The 19,353-nt window shown below is 41.5% G+C and overlaps 2 protein-coding genes across 3 annotated transcripts in view; one reads left to right on the top strand and one right to left on the bottom strand.

The window, feature by feature from the left end:
- The first annotated feature begins 2,631 nt into the window (after positions 1–2,631).
- tdrd15 (tudor domain containing 15) lies at positions 2,632–13,519 on the top strand. 2 transcript variants are annotated; one of them, XM_061754671.1, is made up of 6 exons: positions 2,632–2,806; positions 3,076–3,157; positions 3,236–3,305; positions 7,751–12,835; positions 12,905–13,032; positions 13,257–13,519. In XM_061754671.1, exons 3-6 carry the CDS (start codon positions 3,274–3,276, stop codon positions 13,268–13,270), a joined length of 5,259 nt encoding a protein of 1,752 aa, XP_061610655.1. In that variant the 5' UTR covers positions 2,632–2,806; positions 3,076–3,157; positions 3,236–3,273; the 3' UTR covers positions 13,271–13,519. The 2 variants fall into 2 exon arrangements, with proteins under 2 accessions (XP_061610655.1, XP_061610654.1); XM_061754670.1 differs by lacking the exon at positions 3,236–3,305.
- Positions 13,520–14,638: 1,119 nt separating this feature from the next.
- The window catches only part of LOC133468590 (afadin-like), a 95,624-nt gene continuing 90,909 nt past the window's right edge, over positions 14,639–19,353 (bottom strand). The window contains 2 exon segments of the mRNA XM_061754669.1: positions 14,639–15,658; positions 17,444–17,528. Coding sequence (XP_061610653.1) covers positions 15,487–15,658; positions 17,444–17,528 — 257 coding nt within the window. The 3' untranslated portion in view covers positions 14,639–15,486.

Genomic DNA, 19,353 nt, shown 5'->3' with positions numbered 1-19,353 from the left:
TCCATCCATGCACCACCACAAAACCTCAACCTTCAGTCTTCCTCACACTCACAAAAAAATAAAAATAAAATAAAATAAATACTCATGTACACATTAGCCTTAGTGCTAATTATTTGCAAATTAATGTTTTACATTATCATAATGACCGGCATAGATTTCTTGGTCTGTTGGAGGCTTTTAAAGGTCGGAGGACAAAGATGTAATGGGGTCAGTTAAAATTCATATTTGCATTGTTTGTATGTTATGTAATACAGAAAGTTGTCAACTATAGTTTAGCTAAAAATGAGGTTTTTATTACACATATTGAGCACTCCCCGAACAACTCAAGTTGTCCCCGAAGATCTAGACGCCGGGGTGCGGTTACTCTATCCATCGCAAGGACTAACGGAAGTGACGTTGCAATTGCCAAACACAGCGCGCTACACTCTATACGTAATGGCGAGTAACGTGTTGGAATATGGGGAGGAAGAGGATTTCGACGTACAGGTGCATATGTTTCAGTGACACGGCACAGGTTTTTACATAGTATGCAGTATTCCTATATATTGCGTGCACCTTGCTCGAGTAGCGTTATAACACGCCGCACAGATAGTCTTTGCCGTGTCTGTTGGCTTGTCATACAGGCAAAAGTACAGACGACAATACTGAAAAGTACTGCTTGGGTCTTTTTTTCCTACTGCCCAGTGCATAATAACCACAATAGAGTCGTAGGTATATAGAAGGAAATCCTCACCAATTGTCTGCGCCGCTTCGCCGCTGCAGCATTGCGGCTGTGAGATTTAGTAGTTCTCTTGCTGGCGGTTGAGGTCCCGATGGCCGTAGGAAAAATAGTTGGCACCGCAGCCTGTTTCAGCCTCTGCCTAACTACAGCTGTGTATCCAATGCTTTCGCCTAAATCTTTCTGAAAACACGCCGGTTCGAAGTGATCTGCACAGAGTTTGGAATGCTTGCTAGGCACCCATGGCTGACCACGTTTCTTCCCATCGACTGACTTTCCCTAACCACTTGTCACGTATTCCTATTTCACTTGGAAAGCGAAAGAAACTCTTTCCACTGCCTGAACCATTTGTACAACCAAATGCCACACAATAAACCATCGTGACATCGCTAAATCATACGACAAAAGGACGGGAACAACAGCACACAACGTCGAATGAACAGGCCGTTTGGCTCGTGTGACGTCGCAGCGCCGCATAGAGCTGAAGACCGCAAGGCGCTAGATGCAAAAAGCAGAAGGCGCATTCTGAATTGTATTTATTAATTTAATGGCTGTATATCTGATATACTATCACTTCAAAATGGCGGATGTGGTTTGTAAAGGGGTTCTAGAGTTATCAAGAACATTTGTAACATCTTTGTCGTATGATCTTTAAATGCAGTCCGTCCTTTACATGGAAATTAAATTAACACGATGCCGTATATTTTGTTTGCACACCACAAAAAATATGCAGTTGAGTAAATGTCCAGGTGGCTTTTTGTACGGTATTACATTTTTATTTTTGATTGTTCATGAAACATTCAGTGGGCCAAATTGTAGTATATGAAGGGCAAATTTGAATACAAAAAAACTGCAATCCTTTGCGGAATAAAAATACTGTAGACATTTCAACACCGTATACAGAACTTCTTACTACTACTACTACTTCATCTCATGCCTTTCACGCTGCATACTGCGTATGTTATTCAATTACAGTACTGCTTTTGCACTTTTGGTTTGCTGCACAATGGATTTCGTTGGCTCGTAGGAACATTTTATTTATTCAAATCTAATATCTAATAAAAGTACTGTATATGTATCGGTGTATATATATGGCAGTAGTAATAATTTACAAAAAAGCACGTTTATGTTCTTAACTCATTCACTGCCATTGACAGCTATAAGTCAAATGGAGGCCTGGCAGTGAGTTCAAGTTAATTGACTGCAATCTATCAAAAGTGAGCGTTTGGTCTTTATTAAACCAAAAATAACAGATTACAAAGGTGTACTGACTGAATGTGCTACAGCCAATCAAATATCACAATTTATAATCAAGTTTACCATATTTGATTTGAATATTCTGGAGAGGACATGTGTCGCTGCAATATAATTGCCTGTTGTATCCCGCTAGAACACAACCTACCGCTTCCAGACGTCAGACGTGAAAAGAAGTACATACTTCTGTGTAGTACTGTACAGGATGTGACTTAAGTGTGGCGACGTTAATATGAATCCCACTAACCCAACCCACCCTAATCCTAGCCTTAACCCATTTTAAACCACATAAAGTAAAGCAAAGCACATTTATTTATAGAGCGCATTTCATACACAAGGTAACTCAATGTGCTTTACATGATTAAATGCATTTAAAAACAAAGAAAAAACAGCTTATAAACATTTAAAACAAAGAGGAAAAATAAAATAAAATAAATAAATCCAACCATAGCCCTAAACCTAACCATAACAAACCTGTTTGTTTTTATTTCGTACAAATGTGATACATATTTCGAATGGTCATCTGCGTGGCATGCCCTTCACGCCATGCAGGAGCCAATCACGTTACAGTAGAGCGTGTCTCACCTGGAACACAGTGGGATAAATAATAACGCGCCCGGCAACCAAAACAACCCGGTAACAATCAACACGCTGACATGTGATTGGTTCGAAATCACAACTCAAAACTTCCGCCGGCCAATCGGGTGGCGGCTTCGGTGAGGTGAGCAGCGCTAGTGTCTGTTTAGCTTCCGATCGCCGGAAAAAAATAAAAAAAGAAAAAAGAAAAAAAGCTTCAGGGAGCGATAGTTGCTCACATCGACGACCACTCAAAAGGTAGGAAAAATCATCTTGTCGCCCACGTTACGTTAAACGGTAAAATAAAATTTAAGGAAAATGAACGCCAGGTGGAGGTGGGATCATTTTATACGTTAGCTTAAACGCGAGATAGCATTTGTGGCTAACTAGTTTGGCTGATATTCATCTTTACCGTAGTGATAAAAAACGCGTTTATGTCAGAGTTTCAAGTTTTATTTGTTCAAGTTACAATATAATTTTTTTTTTCACTCTTGGTAACACTATTACACGTTTCCCCCCCCTCAAAGAATGGTGGGTGAATCAAGTTCAGAGTCAGCAGATCTCAATGAAGGTGGACAATATGGTGCTGACTGTTTGGCCTCGTCAGAGGTCAGTGCTCTGCTGAGTGGCATGCCAGCAAATTAATGCTGGTTTTAAAGCTCATAATTGTAATGATTTTTTTTATAGTTTGTATTTGGCATATGAGCATTTCTGAATAAGCAGCCATGCTTTCATTGTTGAACACTCAACATCACAGGTAAGAAAATGGATCAGAATGTTTTATGTCTTAACTAAAACATATTTGTATTGAGAGATAAATATGTAAGTCATCCTGGTGGAAAAAAATTAAGTGGTTTTATTGTCCATCCATCCATTATCTGAGCCGCTTCTCCTCACTAGGGTCGCGGGCGTGCTGGAGCCTATCCCAGCTGTCATCGGGCAGGAGGCGGGGTACACCCTGAACTGGTTGCCAGCCAATCGCAGGGCACATTGAAACAAACAACCATTCGCACTCACAGTCATGCCTACGGGCAATTTAGAGTCTCCAATTAATGCATGTTTTTGGGATGTGGGAGGAAACCGGAGTGCCCGGAGAAAACCCACGCAGGCACGGGGAGAACATGCAAACTCCACACAGGCGGGGACGGGGATTGAACCCCGCACCTCAGAACTGTGAGGCTGACGCTCTAACCAGTCGGCCACCGGGCCGCTGGTTTTATTGTATATAACCAAAATAATATTACAGTGGTGCTCTTGTAGGTATCTTACTAAATCCAGAAAAAAACAGACGCCATTTTCTTTCCATTTTTCTGTGCCAGATTTTGGGCACGTGGATTTAGCAGAGCTCCACCAAAATCGTGTTTTCTCATTGTTTTGTGTAAGGTATTCCTTTTTAAAATTACATTGTTTGGAAATCTCTTTACCATATCGATTTAGAATTTTTTTTATTCAGATGAGATTTTCTGTGGTTCTGACAAAGATGAAAATGTTCCTTGAGTTCTAAAACTATATATTCGTCACGATTATTATTCTTGTTTTCTGTGAAGTTTGAAGTCATTCTGATGTGCTTGCTTTCAGTTTAACCCGGAACATGAGATGCTCGAGCGGACGCTGCCATTGAAAAATCGGAATCCTTTTTAAACATCACATTTCAACTAATAAGACTAAGCTACGGTTATTTTTCTACCAAAGAGTCAAGGTTTTGGTCACAAATTTCCTAATGATTTATAAATTTCTGGGCAAGAAAATTTGGGCCAATTTGCAACATAAAAAGTGGCATAAAATCCTTATCTGATTCTAACAAACTGGGGCTAATTTATCCTATCATTCTATCCAATGATAGAGATGATCTATTTTGATATACAGGTATTTTGAAAAGTTTAGTAACATACCTACAAAATAATATCGCAAATAAATCATCTCTCTTTTTTGTCCTGTTCGGCTGTTAGGTCAAGCAGAATGGAGGATCTGTATCCCTTTTATGCCGGAACAGTTTTACTGTCTTAGAGTGGAGTTTTTAAGCTTCCGCTGTCGTTTCTTAGTATTATAATTGATGTTTATTGAGAATCAGAATCGATCAGTTGAACAGAAGAAAGTTTCTAGAGGGGAGAGAGAGAAACGAAGACAAGAGACAAAGCACTAATTGTAAACAGGATGAGAAAAGTAAATCATTACATATCTACAACAATGAAACATTAGATAGGAGTGTTGCATGGGGCTGCAGTGCTCCAACCTGTGAGGGATGGACAGGACAAGATAGAACAGGACAAGGACAGGAGAAAAAGCATGCAAGACTTTCTGCACTGTCAATTTGAAGTAATGTCTTGTTTTTTAACAAATGGATGGAAATGTAATTATTTTTTCAAATCAGATTTATCGATTTAATAAGAAAAAAAATACTTGCAGATTAAAGACCCTTTAATGTTATTTTGGTGATTTGTTTCTAAATATATTAAATATGTTTGAAGAGCCATCCATCCATTTTCTGAGCCGCTTCTCCTCACTAGGGTCGCGGGCGCGCTGGAGCCTATCCCACCTATCATCGGGCAGGAGGCGGGGTACACCCTGAACTGGTTGCCAGCCAATCGCAGGGCACATACAAACAAACAACCATTCGCACTCACATTCACACCTACGGGCAATTTAGAGTCTCCAATGCATGCATGTTTTTGAGATGTGAGAGGAAACCAGAGTGTCCGGAGAAAACCCACGCAGGCACGGGGAGAACATGCAAACTCCACACAGGCGAAGCCGGGGATTGAACCCCGCACCTCAGAACTGTGAGGCTGACGCTCTAAGCAGTTGGCCACCGTGCCGCCTATGTTTGAAGAGAAGTGCTGAAAATGTTTCCTCATTTCAATTGTCCAGATTTTTTGGGGCGGTGTTAAAAACAAGTCAACATCTGTAAGTTAGCATATGATTGCCAGCACTTGCTGGAATTGCTATCATCCAGTCATTTTGAATTTGTAACTTCGACGCTCACGACCATGTACCAGGTATCAAAATCAAGGCCCGCCCGGCCCAGATCTGGCCAGCCATATAATTTCATGTGGCCCGTGTAAGCAGATCATGTGCGTCTACTTCATGTTCTTTTGGACCAAAATTTAAAATTGTCTGCACTTCAAATAAAGCATTTTAAAATAAAGTGATCAGTCACACGGGTAGGCGGATGCCCTTAGTGTTTGGACCATTTAACTATACGAAAACTAAGCTGATGGACAAAATTCCGGCCCCAAAAAATGTTGAAAACCGTATCCTACAAAAACGAGGTTCCACTGTATATGTAATGATATGATGAGGCGGTGATACATTTATATGTTTCCACACAGTCAGTCACACGGCCCTCTGAGGGAAACCATAACTACACAATGTGGCCCGTGACCAAAATGAGTTTGACACCCCTGAAACAGCGTATTAAATTGGTAAACAAATGGCCCCCTTCTTCTTTCGTATGTCCGTGACCTTCAGTAGAAAAAGTTTGGATACCCCTGTCGTACCATGGCAGGAGATTTACCAATGCATTGATGGTTTCAAAATAATACGGACAGTAACAGAAGTCTTGGGGAAGGTCTTTTAATGTACCAGTACATACAGTCCTGCTCACCATTACTGGCACCCATTAAGTTTAAGTACTAAATGTGGATTATCTCCTGAAGAAAATGAATCACGTAAACAACTATTTTCTATAGAGAACGTATGTTTGATACAAAAGAGCAAATGATAAAATTTTATGGACAGTTGAAACAAAAATAGAGCTTTTTGGTAATGCACAATGAAGCCTTTAAAGAAAAGAACACCCTGCCAACAGTCAACTATGGTGGAGGATTCATAATGCTGTGAGGCTGCATCTGCTATTGGAGGCCTTGAAAGTATCACAGGTACCATGAAATCAGAAAACTATCAAGAGATTTTAGAGTGAAATTTCTTGCCCCGTGTAAGAAAACATCGTTTGAGGTGAAGATCATGGGTTCCTCCAGCAAGACAAAGACCCAAAGCACACATCCAAAAGCACACGGCAATGGTTGAAAAAGAAAAAATGGACTGTTTTAAAATGGCCAGCAATGAGTCCTGATCTCAATCCAATTGAAAATCTGTGGGAGGAGCTGAAATCTGCCATTGGGGAAAGCAACCCTGCAAATGCAAACGAGCTTGAACAAATTGCAAAGGAAGAGTGGGAGAAAATGGTACCTGAGAAGTGCAAAAAGCTTAGATGGAAACAAGAAATGTTTGGAGGCTATTATCGCTGTGAAAGGTGCCAATATTGCTGCACATGCGGTTTTCTTTTTTTTTTTTTTTCCTTGGAAGTTACAATATCCAAGTTGGGGGAAAAAAAACAAATTTCTTTAATTACTTTGAGGTGGCACAGTTCTGAGGACCTGGGTTAAAATCTGGCCTCGGAGTTTGCATGTTCTCCCCGTGCCTGCCTGGGTTTTCCCCGGGTACACTGGTTTCCTCCCACATCCCAAAAACATGCATGGTAGGTTAATTGAAAACTCTAAATTCCTGTAGGTGTGAATGTGAGTGCGAATGGTTGTTTGTTTGTATGTGCCCTCCGATTGGCTGGCGAACAGTTCAGGGTGTACCCCGCATCTCGCCCAGTCGGCTCGCTCCAGCACCCCCGCCACCCTAATGAGGATAATGTGGTATGGAAAATGGATGGATGGAAATTACTTTGGACTTCAAATTAAATAATGCGGACAATATGTTTGGTACATTTCCATTTATTACATCCATCCATTTTTCTGTACCGCTTTATCCTCACAAGGGTCGCGGACGTGCTGGAGACTATCCCAGTTATCTTCAGGCGAGAGGCGGGGTACACCCCAAACTGGTTGCCAACCAATCGCAAGGCACATATAAACAAACAACCATTCGCGCACACATTCATACCTAAGGGCAATTTAGATTCTTCAATTAACCTATGTTAATTGGGATGTGTGAGGAAACCGGAGTGCCCGGGGAAAACCCACGCAGGCACGGGGAGAACAAGCAAACTCCACACAGGCGGGGCTGGGATTTGAACCCAGGTCCTCAGAACTGTGAGGCAGATGTGATAACCAGTCTTCCAATGTACCGCCCATTTATTACTTATTATTAGATATTATACAGATGTAAAAAAATTAAGGGGTGCCAATAATGGTGAGCAGGACTCTATGAAAGGGTAAACGTGAAAAAAAATATATATATATTGTTTATGTCCAGGTCGGAGGATTCAGGTCCATCTGGGCCGTGTGCCCTCTGGACAGTGGACCTTAAGCTATCCCACTTAGACTGGAACCCCGAAGCAACCCTGATCCACTTCCAGGGACAATACCTGACCATATACGAGCTGGACTACATAATCTTGCAGCAGGAAATCCAGAACACACCAAAGACCAAAGCTGAGGTGGACATCGGTGAATTTTGCCTTGTCGAAGACGCAAGTGCAGCTTACTGGTACAGAGGAAGGGTCCAGAGGCACAAAGATGGCGTGTCGGATGTGTTTCTCATCGACCATGGCAGCGTCTTGAGTGTGGATGTGGCTCATATATCTTTGTGCTCCAATGATTTGTTCATCCTGCCTCCAAAGATTGTTTGTGGCTTCCTCGCTAACGTGCTAGTGCTTGGCGGCTCTTGTAATTCCTCCAGCGTAGTAGACTTCCTCTCGAGCCTGATCGGAAAGAACATCAAGGGCTACATCCAGGCCCTTCTGCCTCACAGAGTCCTCCTGCTGGATGCTCCTGACATCAACAACGAGCTGGTCAGGCACGGATTTGCAAACCATATGGACAAGGACACTTTTCTCCTGTTGGTGGAGTTGCTCACAGAGGCACCTCTCAAACAAAACATTGATCCCGTTCCTGACTTGCTTGTCGACAAGCAGAGCGGACGTGAGTATCGATACAAGTCGAGTGGACTGAAGGTCTATGAGCAAATCTTGCCTTTTTGCGGGCCCAGAATGAGCTGTGGCACCCGTGCTAAAGTCCGGGTGACAGCCGCTGTCCACTCGGGCCTCTTTTACTGTCAAATGGCGAGTAAGGAGTCTGATCTTTTGGTCATGTCCAAGAAGTTGGGTGCCGGTGAATGCAGAAGGAAATCTCACCAACACAACACTCAAGATAACGTGGGTCTTCTCTGCTCGGTCAAAGGCAAAAGCGGGAAATGGTACAGAGGCTTTGTGCAGTTCATCCCGGTTAATTCACAAGTCCGAGTCTTGTTTGTGGATTTTGGATTCCCTGAATCGGTCAAACTCGAAGACGTCCACAGTTTGCCGCCCGATTTGTACTCGACACCCATCATGGCATTCCCATGCTCGCTCTCTTCTCTGAAGGCTCAGGATGAGCAGCTCATGAGTCAGCAGTTGAGTTTCCTCAAGGCAGGCTTGCTCGGGGGGGTCTTAGATGTGCAGATCGATAGTTTTGATGAAGAGCACCACCTCTACTTGATCACGGTAGTCGCTGCTCTGGATAAATATACAACAGAAGAAGTTTCAAGACAGCCGCCTCCTCAAATAAAAGATGAGTTATGTTCTACTGCAGAAGACGTGGCCCCCCAGGGTGGCCCCCTGTGCTTCGAGACCATCATAGGCCGAGAACTGGTTAAAACACTGAAAGAGGAGGAGCTGCAGTCGAACTCTGTGTTTGAGGGCTACCTTGAACATGCTCGCAACCCAAACAACTTTTGGATCCGAACCCAAAAACGAAACTATGAGTTCCAGGAGATGATGAACAAAATGTCAGATCACTTCGCTAACGTGAAGCTTGAAGATGATATTTTGTTGAACCCCGAGCCTGGAGCGTTGTGCTGCGCGATGTATGAGGAAGACATGCACTTTTACAGGGGAGTGGTCACAAAGAAACTCGAGCATGGCTCTGAAGTTCTGTTCATTGACTTTGGCAATATCCAGAAAGTTCCTTGTGCTTTGATCAAGAAGATTCCTGAGACATTTGCCAGCATTTCCGCATTTGGCCTCTGTTGTACTCTGGTTAATGTGATGCCTCTGGACGACGTGTGGACCTGCTCGAACTCTGACTTCTTCAGAGCAATGCTGTCCAACAAGGAGCTGCTTGTCCACATCGTCCAGATCACGCAACATAAGTGCATCATTGATCTCTACGAGGTGGGATGTGACCACGGTTGGAGCATCAGCGAGCTCATGGTTTCTGCCAAACAAGCCGACTACTGGAACAACATTCCAGTGAAGCCTGTGGAGCTAAATCAGAAAGATAAAAGGACGGATACAGGAATCCAGGAATCACATATCAATGGAAATGAAGCCTGGGACAAATCTGAAAAACAGTCGTCTGTTCCTACGAGCTTCAAAACCTTGGATATCCAACCCAATTGTGAGTTCACAGTCCAGTGCTCTTGCATCTACTCCCTGTCAGATTTTTGGTGCCAGCTGCAGGATAAAGTTCCGGATTTAGAGGATATGATGTGTAAAATTCAGCAGTATTATACCCTGCATACAGTCACCCTCAAACATGAAGAGTTGTGTTGTGTTGCAAGGTCACCTCAGGATGGGAAATGGTATAGGGCCTCGATCCAAGAGAGAGAAAAAAAACACATCAAGGTGCTGTTGGTGGACTATGGTGTTAGTGTCCAAGTTAAGGACAAGCAATTGCAGAGAATAATGCCGGAATACTTCAAACTAGAAGGCCAAGCTTTCCAATGCTGCCTTCTTAACCAGATTGAACTGGTTGGAAACTCTCAAGAGATGTGTAACCACCTGAGAAAGTTTATCGCAGACAGCTGCGGCTACCTGAGGTGTAAAGTTGTTTCACAGTTGAATGACAAAAACGAGCTGTTGAACATCGTGGAGCTGTACAACACCCAAACGCAGCAGAGCTTCACGAACCAGCTCATGGAGCAAAGTCTGGTGAAACTGGACTTTCCCAAGGAGTTTGTCTACTCATCCTTTGACTTAATGCCTAACCACGAAGAAGAAGTCTACATTACCCATGTCAGCGGTGAGTGGGACATATACTGTCAACTCTGTCGCAACACTGAAGCCATCCAAAACCTTGAAGTGAAGATTTCAGAGGAAATGAAGAAAATTAAGAGAGCCAATGCGGAAGATGCTCCAGTGAAACCGTGCCTGGCAAAATACTTGGATGGAAATTGGTACAGAGCCCTGGTTCAGACCACTCCGTCCCTGATGCATTTCAGTGTGTTCTTTGTGGATTACGGAAACACTGGTATTTCTGAGAAAACACATGTTGTGTCCATCCCGAGAGACTCTTATCATTTGTTATCAACACCCATACAAGCTTTAAAGTTCAACCTGGCTTCTGTGTCAAGGAAGGATCTCTACATCGAAGTGAAGGAATGGCTGGATAAAGCCGTCCTCAACAAGCAGATGAAAGCAATCATCCTTGGCACGCGTCAAGATGGTTCCTTTGACGTACAGCTCTTTGATGGCGATCTAAACCTCAACGAGAAGGCCAAGGAGCTCATTGGGAGAGTTATGCCGAAACCAAAGTCCACTGTGAAGTTTACCTACGTGACTAAAAACGACAAAAGATCAACTTCTTCCAGGAGTAAGAATTTAGCCAAGGGGAAGTCTTACTCTTCCAAAGCCAATGAACACAGATGCAGTCATGTCAGGGCGAGACCACACTCAAAGAAGGAACATGTGAAGTACTTTGTTGATGTGACGGCTATGAACCAGTTCAGGCAACCCAGACTCCCCAAAAATGCGAGAACAACTAATTCTAAAACGCATCCTTTGAAACATTTTGAAGAACCGCATGTCTCCAGAGTAAACCTACAGATTGAAAAGAAGAAAGGGCCTCAAGCTTGTGAGAACCCTCCACTCTCATGTTTGCCAGCCAGGAAGGAAAAAGAAGGTTGCAGTTTGATGTGTTTTGCTTCCCACATCGACTCAGTTGGGAGCTTTTTCCTGCAGCTCTTGGATGATGAAGTTGCCATCTTGAAAATGGTTGAAGAAATCAACTCGACAGCCGAGCATTCCTTGAGGTCCGCCTTCTACGTGCGATTCAATGACCTCGTCCTGGTACGGTACGATGAGAACGCCACTCTCTATCGCGCGGTCATCAGGGCCTACGAGGACGGGTCCCGTTATAAGGTGAACTTCCTGGACTATGGCAACTCTGCAGTCGTTGAGAAGGAGAAGCTCTACATGTTGTCCCAAGAGTTTCTTTCTCAGCCAGCATTCAGCATCCATTGTTGCCTGGTGGACTCGAGCCTTTATGACGATGACTCTGCTTTCACCAACGCTGTGATGGGGAAATCGCTCACAGTTCACTTTGTCCGTAAACATGAAACCATCTGGGAAGTAGAAATTGAGATACTTGACTCCGAAGAAACGCTTGGTGAACAAATGTTGAAACCCCAGGAGGGAATGGAGGGTCCTGCATGTTCTTCGGAAACGGCTGAAAAAGCGAAGATTTGCGATCAGACTGCCCTAAATGTCACAGAGAATGAACAAGGAACAACTGACACCAATGTTAAGGACACAAAACTTACCAAGGCGTCGTTTGAAACCTTCAGAAACAAAAGTAAGAGACCTGTCAAAATCAGGCCAAAATGGAAGGGGATTTTAAAGAAAACATCACAATCTGTCATCAAAAAGAGGGACTGTGCAAATGCACCATTTGCTTTCCTCACTCAGTTACTGCAGCAAAACCAACAACTGCCTTATGAAACCCAAAATCAGGAACCTCTCCCAGACACAAGTCCCCATCAGCATCTTGCCTTTGCTCCCATCTCTCTTGACAAAGAGTACTTTGGTGTTGCTGCATCAGTGAAGACTCCGTCCGAGTTCTGCGTGGTTCTGAAGGACTCTCTGCCCGTCGTGAACCAAGTGGCTATCCTGTTGGAGGACCTCTCTGGGTACAAGTTAGCACTTCTTCCCAAATATTCCCTCATGCCCGGTGCCAGCTGCTTGTTGAGATCAGACCTCAACAAGTGGTGCCGTGCTGAAATCCTACATGTGGACTCATCCACCGTGGTCCTGAACCTTGTGGACTATGGCCTCTGTCAACATTTTTCCAGTCAAGACCGCATTGACTTGGGGAAAATTCCTGAAGATTTGCTCAAACTTCCCAAAACAGCATACCCCTGTGTCCTGAGGGGGGTTAGGCCTGCCGGAGAGGACGGTAACTGGAGCGAAGAGGCCACCATCTACGTGCAGGAGCTTTTGAACTGCAACCTTAAAGTGGTCTTTCGAGAAGTTCTGTCCAACACACGCTGGACTGCGGACGTTCTGGTGGACGGCGTTCATGTTGCCAACAAGCTGGTGGACGCTGGACACGCCAGGTATACGGACGCCATACTTGGACTCAGGTAAACCGCCACCTTCTCAAGCTCTTCCCTCTCCAGATAAGAAAGGCTGACTTTGTGGGACATGTTCAGGTTTCAGGAGCAGAGTCTGCGACGACTTATTGCCGACATGGAGGTAGAACCCCGCCTAGAACCTAAAGTGGCCAATGAGGACTCAACAGAAAGTTCTGACAAAGCCGCGAAGCTGGGAACAAAACAATGTAAGAAAATACTTAAAAAATTTTAAATGTTATGACCTGTTTGTAGTTTTTCAATTTTTTTAATCAGCACCTACCAATGGTTTTCAGTGCACAAAAGTATTTATAGAGTTGTTTTCTTTGTCATCGTTACACTCCAAAACCTAATGTCAAAAAGTAACTACTAAACTAATCAACTAAATGTGAACATTTTTTGACTGACAATTTCATTTTCTCTTCTGGGTCAGGTGTTCTGATTTGACAACACCAGGAGTTGGAGTGCAGGGTTAACGTTGGGTTGTATAGGAAAGCTTAATCTATACAAATCTTTCATAAGTAAGCTTTCACTCATTCTTGTAAAATCTTCATTGGATTCATTTAGTGAAGGTACCAGTTTTATTTCAATTTAAAAGTTCAGTGATGTTTCCATTTCATTTAAAATGTCAAAAGTTGTATTTTGTTTGGCATTCATGTGGTGTGCTCAAGCGTGTGAAGTAAACACATAAAATCACCACCTGTATTGATTCATTGTAAGCGATTGCACTGAAAACACAAGACATCCTTTATTGATCCCCACAGTGCAAATTTAGGTATTACAGCAGTAAAAAAAAAAAAAAAAAATTTACATTTCTTTTATAAATATACTCCTTCAAAACATTAAACCACTAGGTGGCATCAACAATCCTGCAGCGCCTCCTCTGCATCTTTAGACCAAACAGTCAAGTTCTTATGTTGGCAGGAAAGTGAAAGTACATCTTAGTCACCAATGTTGTATCAAATACCGTGAGTACGACGACTGTGTGCCAATGGTACTTTATTCACACTCGCCACTATTGTGCACATCACATAATGTGTCTTTTGCCAACACTACCGTAATACCTATGGTGTAGTGTGTACTTTGTGCACACTATTGTTAACCTGGCTGCACAGTGAGTGCTGGGCTTTTGTAACTCCTTTGAGACAGTAAGAATTTTTTGTTGTTGTTTTTAACACGAACCATTGTGACCTTGGTGTATCGTTCACAACCCTACTAGTAACCTCACACTCACCATAATTATCAAGAAGAAAACGTCCCATTAAATCCTCACTTCAGACATCTCACCCCGAGATTAACACCATGGGAAAAGTGGACACTTGTGTCACCAAACTGGTAATTATGAAAAAAAACAAGAAAACACACACACAGACCCCCATCAGAGACATGACTAAAATCTAATAACATAAAACATTTAAATAATATACATCATACTTACCAGAGATGTTGGTTGTTAAATGTACTGTATTAATGTGTTTGTTGGGAATAATTAAATGGTACAAATATTGGAGTTTAGGTCAGTGCTTCTGATAGTGCTTTGGCCAGCAGGGAGTTTTCCTCTTTCAAGCATGGAGCGCCACTTCGAGTTTAGAAATTGGTCTTCCTCTTTGTGTGCTTCCTTAGGAAAGAACATGTTAACAAAAGGATGACACATGGGTAAGCTTAGTTCCACTATCTAATGAGATGCAATATAATTGTGCCTTTACAAATATATAAAAAGTGAGCAATTATCATTCTCAAAGCAAAATTTGTAGACAAAAAGTTGACTGTCTGGTCCTGTCAGCCTGGCTTAATAAAGGACAACACTTGGCAGGCTGGGCTTATTGGAAAATGTTTATTTATTAATAATGATTTACAAAAAAAAGCTAAACATGAAAACCTTTTAGTGATTCTGTTCATCTGTAAATCCAAACCAGGAGGAGCAAGTGTAGTGTGAACATCGGCTGTGAAACCACTGAAAATGATTTTCCTTTGTCCGTGTGCGCGCACATGTTGTGCAGAAGAGCAAACCATTTTTTTTTTTAAATGAATGTCTCATTTGTCCATTAATGTCTCACAACAGCAAAAAAAAAAAAAAAAAAAAGTTAGCTCAGGTCGGAAAAATCTCAAGACTGTTTGTCATATTAGTGACTGACGTTTTTGGGCTTGTACAGTAGTCCGAGTGACAATTATTTACAGTAAAGTTGTGCACTTGGAAATCAACGCTTTTCCTAAAATATCCCCCCCTCCCTCCCCCCAAAAAATTGGACATAGGACAACAAAACAAAAATTGTGCTGTCTGTGCCTGCGATACGGAATGACGTAACAGTGTCAGGTTTATTTTAAAAAAAAAAGCAATGAGTCAAATAAAACATCTGTTGTCTGAACAGCGTAAAAGCTAACCACTTAAAATCTCTGTAAGCTATTTAAAAAAAAAACAACAAAAAATTTAAATGAGCATAAACCTCTATAATCCATCTGGCCCCTCCCTCCAGCACCATTTTACAACCAAAAAAAATAGAATATGCTGATAGAATTACGTTTGTACAGTGCTTCTTACAAGTGTGGTGGTGGGGAGGCAAGTGGTAAAAAATCACTGCAAGCGTCCACAGCTCCAATGACTCAAATAAAAAAAAAAATATTTAAAAATGAAGAAGAGCAAAGGTGCAAGGTGACGTGTTGTTTCACTGTTTGGTGTTGAGCTCGTTTTCCAGCTCCATGAGTTTGCGTGACGCCTTCACCTTGTTGGACACCTCCTTGCCCTGAGAGAAAAGACGCTGGCGCTCCTTGAACGTCAAACTTTCAGGGGGAGCGCCACCCACGCCGCCGCCACTTGGGATGTTCTCCTGCTCCTGACTGCCCATCACAATGACACCACAACAATATTAACGGCCTTCAAAACGTCTCAAGTCAACCAGAGAACAGGAATCACAATTCATTCCATTAACTCATTCACAGTAGAAGACATTTGTGTTCAAGTGGATTCAAACCGTTTACTGCAACCGATTAACATATTCGTCAAGTGCGTTTTGAGAAACATATGCGTTGAAGAGGGTCTCGCCCAGCCCTTCTGAAATTCAGGTTTGTAAACGACTGTAGCGACTCATAGATCCCTGTAGATGGCGGCATTGCATTGCTTTGCATTTGAGATTAGCACCGTTTTTGAGTAGATGAAGATTAGGTAGTGACTCTAGACTTGTGTCGATTAAGAGGGAGCGATGCCAATGCAGTGGAAGTTGGACAAAATTAGGCACCTCACACACCAACATAGTATGTACATGTACTGTATGGTATAAACAGAGTATGTCGCACTAGGTAGTAAAAAGTGTGTTGCGATCATGAGAAAAGATGACGCAGTTCATGGAGTGAATGGCAACCGCAATGTGAAAAAGCCGCTGACGTTCAACTGAAGCCATGTGGTGAGTCGGCGTCAATCCTTAACTGTATATTTAAATAAATTATTATTTTGCCATTGGAATCCCTCTCTCACTCTTGTTTTGTTGTTTTATAGTTTGAGAAAACTATATTAGCGTTAAAGAAGAAAGGGGGGGGGGAATAAAAAATCACCCTTTTTCCACTAGTGTTTTGGAGACAACAAACCCATCTTCTGCTGCTGATTACACTGGGGAACACAATTTTTGTTGAGTTAGGTCTGACAGCTGTTTTTAAATCATTTTTGGGTGCGGAATCCAAAACTGATCTCATTTTTTCTCTATAACTATAGATCTCTGTTTTCTTAAATGTGAAAAATACCTTACTTAACATTGACATACAATGAAATATGAAAAACAGGCATGACTGCAATGTTTATTGAACACTATTATGTTTTACCCTTCCTCTTAATTCCTACTATGCTAGTTTTCTGTTTGCAGATATTGATAGTGCAGACCTATTGGGAGCTGCACACACCTCACCATACTGTCTCAATTGTGACTGCACAAGCAAGTTGCCACGTAGCTGTAGATGAGTCCAATCGTAATCAGCTGGCAAATCTTACTACAGCTAATCAGTGGAATTTTGCTTATCTGGCGGGTTAAAATGCGGAGAAAAGACTTGACGTGCTAGAAAAAAACTGACTGCAATTTTGGAATCAGCATGCCAATTTTTGTTTTAATCTGCATAAAAAAATCCAACTCAACAGAATGTTTGTTTCAAATTGTTCCCCAGTATTATTATAGAACAGAAAGTTAGAAACAAACTTTTTTTCTGATGAAAGAACAGCGTCGACTCGTTCTTTTGGTAGGTTCGGTGCTTATCTTGTCCCAGAACACTATTTTGTGGGCCTTGGGAGGTCAGTCAAACTGCTCTAAAATGGCTGACAATATGGGTAACGATGCTTTGAAAACGGCTGCCAGTCAATCAGTTAATCTGCCTTCAAAAACAAAGTACAGTACTCCAAAATGTTGCCTTTAGAATGTCTTGTTTTGGTTGCATCAAGAATCAGTTTTATATGCCTCTACCTTCAAAACATCTTGATTCAACATGTTAACAGGAATGAGAGTAAGAATATTTCGTTTCTTTGCCTTCGAAAAGTTGCTTCGGCACTAACAATCCAATCTTGCCTTCAATAACTCTTGATTGATTTAGGCAGCAAGAATTTAATTGAGTGTTTGAATGACAGCGGCGGAGGAAGAAACTCACCTCTTGGTCCATTTGTCCCTCGGTTCCTTGTAGAACTCTCCGGATCCTACAACTCCTGCCGAGTTTCCAGTGTACGAGTTAAATCCTGTTGGCGACACACCCAGGTCAGAACTGTTTCCCACGCGTGAGCGAGACGTCACGCCGGCCCAGACAGAAGCTGCCGGAATGTGGCTTTCAGTTTCTTCTTCTTGTCAGGGGTTTTAGAAGAGCCGGCAGCTTCTCTCTAGCGTCAAACGTTTTGTATTATTGAGAAGACAGAGCAGCCCGAGCACAAAGGAAGGAACTCAACAAAGTTCTAGAGAAGGGAAACAAAGTTTGAGAGCAGCAAACATCCAGGAAGGCTTAAAGAGTAAAGAACCAACATCCAGGTCACCTTCAGAAACACATTATCATTTAAATTATTCGAAGACAGAGCAAAATTATTTCTTCTGCGAAAAAGGAAAAATTGCATCGCAGATGCACGTGATGCAGTAGACAACTGCGGTCACAATAAACTGGGGTGCATGGAAAACTATTTATTTATTTTAAGGAACAAATTACCCAAATCATTCATTAGTTAAAATATGTGAATATGTATAGTTTAATTCTCATTTTGTAATGTATAATCATCAACCATTCAATAAATAAAATAGTACTTTATGTATTCAATATTTTAATAAATTTTCATTTTTTAAATTTATTCCAAAATATTTTTTCCTCAGGATTGTTATGCAAAATTGTTGATTTTACGAATATTAAATGTTTTTCATTTTCAATAACTACATTAAGTAATTATTTAGTGAAATGAAAACAATGAATATATATATATATATATTATTTAAAGATTACAATAAATCAATTAACATTAATTTAATAAAATATAAATGTTCAAGCTTTATAAAGTACTATTAATTTATTTTACTATTTACATTAACCATTTAGTCAAATATAAAAAAAGAAATAGTACTATCTTTATTATTTACAATAAGTCAATAACATTTAATAAAACGCATTAAAAGTCCAGGTAAAACTTGTGAATTATTTTATTTAAATTAGATTATTTAATAAAGTAACTGCGTATTTACTCAAATCTCATTGTATTTAGAATAAATTATTTAAATAACATAAAAAATAAATAAAATGAATAAATACTTTTAATTTAACCAATTTTAAGGGGATTTTTTTTCTTTTTACAGTCCGAGTTTTAAGCCGGTCCACCAAGCATTTGAATTATAAAAAACAAAGCAGGCGATGACAACCATAACAGTCATTTACACTGACATGGAAGAGAAATACCTTGGACTTGGAGCCACATGTTGCTTTACTGGTAATGATTATGTGATGAGCATCAAACTAAGTTGAGGCGACCTCAAACTTCACCAATGAGACGACGCTCATCATGTCACAGCTCCGAGGTTTCCATAAAAGAAACTTTTACACTCTTAACTATTATTGTGATTTTTAAATACACATACACACAAGATCGAGTAAGGAGGAGGAAGTAAGAAATAAGAAAAAAGAAAGCAACTAGCAGCAGCCCACAAGAAGCCACGTGCACATGGTGCAAAAAAGCAAAAGATGTCAAGCCTGCCGAGCACGCAGTAAGCGGACCGGTTGCCAGCGTGATGCCAACATGCGGGCGGGCAGGTGGTGGAGTTAGTGGGGAAAGGAGCACCTTGTGTGCAACTACAAGCAAAGTTGTCCTTTTCTGCTTTTAAAAAGCAGCTCGGATGCAGCGAGGCTTCGCTTTGTCTGCAACGAGAACGCAAACAGAAAATCCTACCGACCAAATATCCAAACTTTACACCCATTACTGTCCGATGGGTGGGATGTTTATTTATTTGAAAATATTTGGTTGTTTTTAACTACCCGAGATGTCACAAAAACCTCTTATTTTTGGTTCATTTGAACCAAACAAAGCGTGAAAACTG

This window comes from Phyllopteryx taeniolatus, chromosome 18 (genome assembly GCF_024500385.1).
Source record: "Phyllopteryx taeniolatus isolate TA_2022b chromosome 18, UOR_Ptae_1.2, whole genome shotgun sequence".
Classification (NCBI taxonomy): Eukaryota; Metazoa; Chordata; class Actinopteri; order Syngnathiformes; family Syngnathidae; genus Phyllopteryx; species Phyllopteryx taeniolatus.
Note: the sequence above shows the minus strand (reverse complement) of the source record. Positions and strands in the feature narration are given on the sequence as shown.

Coding starts and splice junctions, on each gene's coding strand:
- tdrd15 (XM_061754670.1), top strand. CDS start 3,114: ATGAAGGTGGACAATATGGTGCTGACTGTTTGGCCTCGTCAGAG. Junction 3,158..7,750: donor ACTGTTTGGCCTCGTCAGAG/GTCAGTGCTCTG, acceptor GTTTATGTCCAG/GTCGGAGGATTCAGGTCCAT. Junction 12,836..12,904: donor GACGCCATACTTGGACTCAG/GTAAACCGCCAC, acceptor GGACATGTTCAG/GTTTCAGGAGCAGAGTCTGC.